Genomic DNA, 3,640 nt, shown 5'->3' with positions numbered 1-3,640 from the left:
TGCGTCGTTATTCCAAAAGCTACCTTCAGCGCCGACCCCGCCGCCGCCACCACAACCATCTCCGCCACCATAACACTCCACCACCACCACCACCACCACCAAAACCACCACCACCACCAAAACCACCACCACCACCATGCAAAGACAGCAATCTACTTACCTCGTGCCAATGGATGGTGTAGAAGACGGGTAGCAATCATGTCATAAGACTGTTTCTTTCCTAAGGTGTTACTGAACGTCGGAATCATCATATTTGCAGCAATGCAGATACGATTGTTCCTGAGGATTTCCTGGAGTTTATAAGTCAACTGAAACAAGAAGAGACATGTCATTAATCAGTTTACAAACAGGTAAATTCTATAATTTACACCTGGAGTTCCCAGCCATCGGACCACAGACCAGTATTGGGCCATGGATCATTTGGTATCGGGCCACGCAAAAAGAATAATTTGGTATTGGGCCACATAAAGAATAAATCGGTGGAAGGAGTGTGTGGACCATAAGGGGTACTATGTTGAAAACTATACTCCATTAGGTTACATTCCATGAAAGTATCCCGGTTAGCCTGAGAAATTTTCAGCTTCTCTCGTATTTAACATATCTAATACTGGAAGCATAAAGATATGTTGAGTAGAAAATATGTTGAAACAACATAGATGATAGGCAAATAGAGAGATAAATAGGTAAGACATTTTAAACATAGTTAATGTAAGGAGTATTGTAGCGTATTAACTAGAAACAAGAAAGGGAGATATATATAGAAAAATAGGAACTTTAGTGTTACCTTTGTACAGCAGAAAACATTGAAAAGTTAACTAGATATTGAGATAAGTAACAAGTAGTTGGACATATTCTCAAAGAGATAACTATAGGGATAAATTAGCGTTAACATAGTGAATGTAAGGCGTATGTGGTGAAAAGAAACATTGTTGATTAATGTTATTTTAATTATTTTATATGAAACAACTATGGACGCATTTCGGCCATGTTATGACCTCATCAGCAAAGTATAGATTCCATTACACTGTAGTTATTGAAGTAGTGAGATGAAAGTAAGAACATGTACAAGGTTAAGCTCATGCTAGTGTTGTAAAATGGAAGCGGTTAGAATATAAATAGATGAGAGTTATAAATCAGAGTAAAACATCGATTCCTTCATCGATTCCTTCATTAAATTTTGGTAATTACTAAGTAACCATTTCACTTCAATATTCTGCTTAATACCACAGATTTGTTGTCAGTTGCTTGACCATAACCACTTTCTCATGTCCCTTAGTGGCTGACAATATATGCATCTCTGACCATGAACAGGAGAGCATCATAGCCACGTATTAAGAAGGATTGTTTGGGGTTTGAATAAATATAAGAAAAGCAAAGTTTGAAGGAAATATTAGCCATTTTTTCATACTTTCCAGGGGTAAGCAAATAGGAAATAACAGCTGCTACCCAAGCACAAAAATCGTATTGCAGTGTAATCAACTAGTTGTACTCACCCACGCGCCGTACTTTGATTCTTCAAAGATGACGTTTATATATGACCATTTCATGTGTTTAAGCAACTCTGTCACGATCTCAAGCTGTTGAAAGTAAGTTGGAACCGAATGGTGCAGGTAAGGAAACCTTCCGACTGTTCGAAATAAAGGGCTCCGAGATTTTGCATTGATCTGGAATTTGATAGACATAGCATCAATCAATCAATCAATCACTCGACAAATCAAGTAATCAATAACTCTTGAATGCTCCATCCATCCATCCACCCATCCATCCACCCATCCATCCATTAGTCGATAAAAGCATTAAGGCATTTGTCTGTCTGCCAATCAATCAATCAATCAATTTATCTATCTGTCTGTCTGTCTGTCTGTCTGTCTGTCTGTCTGTGCCTGTCCCTTCGGTCGTCTGTCTATCCTTGTACCAATCAACCAATTAATCAATCAATGAATCAACTATCAATCATATAAACTGTGAGTTTATCATCTAAGTATTTATCAATCACCATTCTATCAATTATCGATCAATCATTTTTCAATTATAATCAATTAATCAATATATCCGTCACTTAGCCAATCAATCCATTAATCAAATAATCATCAGTTTATTGACATATCAATAAACAAATTAATCTATCAATCATCAATGAGTCAAACAATCAACTAGTCCATCAGTCAAACAGGCTATTTTCCATCAACCAAGGAATTCCTTGATTAACTGGTTGGTGGATTTATATGATTGATGATTGATTTGTTAATTGATTAATCGATTATATAGGTAGGTATATTGGTTATTGATCTATTTATTGATTGATTGATTGATGGGTAGATGGATGAGTAGATAGACAACAATCAAGCAAGCGAGCAAGCAACCAAGCAACCAACCAATCACTCAATCAATCAATGAAGCAAGCAACCGATTAAGCAACCAACCAGCCAACCAACCAACCAACCAACTAACTAACTAACTAACTAATCAACCAATCAATCAAGCAAGCAAGCAAACAAGCAACCAATCGTTATAAAGTCAATATGAAGAGTAAAGGTCTGTATCGTTCTAGTTTTCCTGTTGGGAATATTACTCTTACACATTCCATATTCACTGAGGGACATAATAAAGCAGATCGAACAAACATCTATGTTGCTACAAATATTGGGATTTACCTGCGGGATACGGAATAACTGCAATAAAGACGCTGCTTGGACATTGGCTGCCGGCGAGTCGATGCTGGTTATGATTCCGTTAATGGTTGGCAGCAATGACTTGGCGATTTCTCCACCTCGACATCGATAAGACCATCGCGGACTCTCTGAGTAACGACCTGAGAAGAATAAGGAGGAGGAGTAGGAGTAGGAGGAAGATGAGAAGGAGAAGAGAAAGGAGAGGGTGGAGGTGGAGATTAAAGAGGAAAAGGAGGGGAAGGAAAAGAAAGGAAGAAAGGGAGAGGGAGACGGGGTAAGTGAAGCGCGATATTAAGGTGAAGAGGAAGTAAAGAACAGGAAGCGGAAGAACAACATAAAGGGGGAAGAAGGAAAGAGAGAAGAGGAATAAGTAGAGACGGGGAGCAAAAGTAGGAGGAGGTGAAGAAGAAAGAGACGAAGAGGTGTTGGGAGGAAGAGGAAGAGGAAGAAAAGGAAGTGAGAGAAGATGAAAATAGCGAAGAAGAAAAAGTGAAGGAGAGGAAGAGGAAGAGGAGTAGAAGAAAGAGAAGGAGCAGAAAGAAGAAGAGGAAGTAGAAAAAAGTAGTAGTAGTAGTAGTAGAAGAAGAAGAAGAAGAAAAAGAAAAAAGAAAAAACATTAAAATGATAAAGAAAAGTACTGGAAAATTATACAGACAAGTACACGCATACATACACGCAAGCACACACACACACACACGCACACACACACACACACACACACACACACACACACACTCACTCTCACACACATTCACATGCACACATACACACACATGTCCTTTTATTGTTTTACAGGTTTCAATCAGAGAAGAGTGGCCATGTTCCCTTTTTCTTTTTTTGTTTTGTTTTGCTCGCTGCTAAGGAGCCTACGTTGACAGTTACGAGCAGATAGACATTTTCTTCACCTTCTCACAGTGAACCCAACGGAACACCAACGATGTGACAGCTGGCAGAAAGATTGAGAGAAG

General features: G+C 38.7%; 1 protein-coding gene across 1 annotated transcript in view; it reads right to left on the bottom strand.

The window, feature by feature from the left end:
* Window positions 1-3,640, bottom strand: part of LOC106881025 (metabotropic glutamate receptor 3) — a 23,583-nt gene that overhangs the window by 5,524 nt on the left and 14,419 nt on the right. Inside the window, exons 2-4 of the mRNA XM_014931210.2 lie at window positions 2,655-2,812; window positions 1,494-1,664; window positions 161-308 (exon numbers count right to left, since the gene is read on the bottom strand). Of these exons, the coding sequence (XP_014786696.1) occupies window positions 161-308; window positions 1,494-1,664; window positions 2,655-2,812 (477 nt within the window). The remainder of the gene's footprint in view (window positions 1-160; window positions 309-1,493; window positions 1,665-2,654; window positions 2,813-3,640) is intronic.

This window comes from Octopus bimaculoides, chromosome 12 (assembly GCF_001194135.2).
Source record: "Octopus bimaculoides isolate UCB-OBI-ISO-001 chromosome 12, ASM119413v2, whole genome shotgun sequence".
Lineage (NCBI taxonomy): Eukaryota > Metazoa > Mollusca > Cephalopoda > Octopoda > Octopodidae > Octopus > Octopus bimaculoides.
Note: the sequence above shows the minus strand (reverse complement) of the source record. Positions and strands in the feature narration are given on the sequence as shown.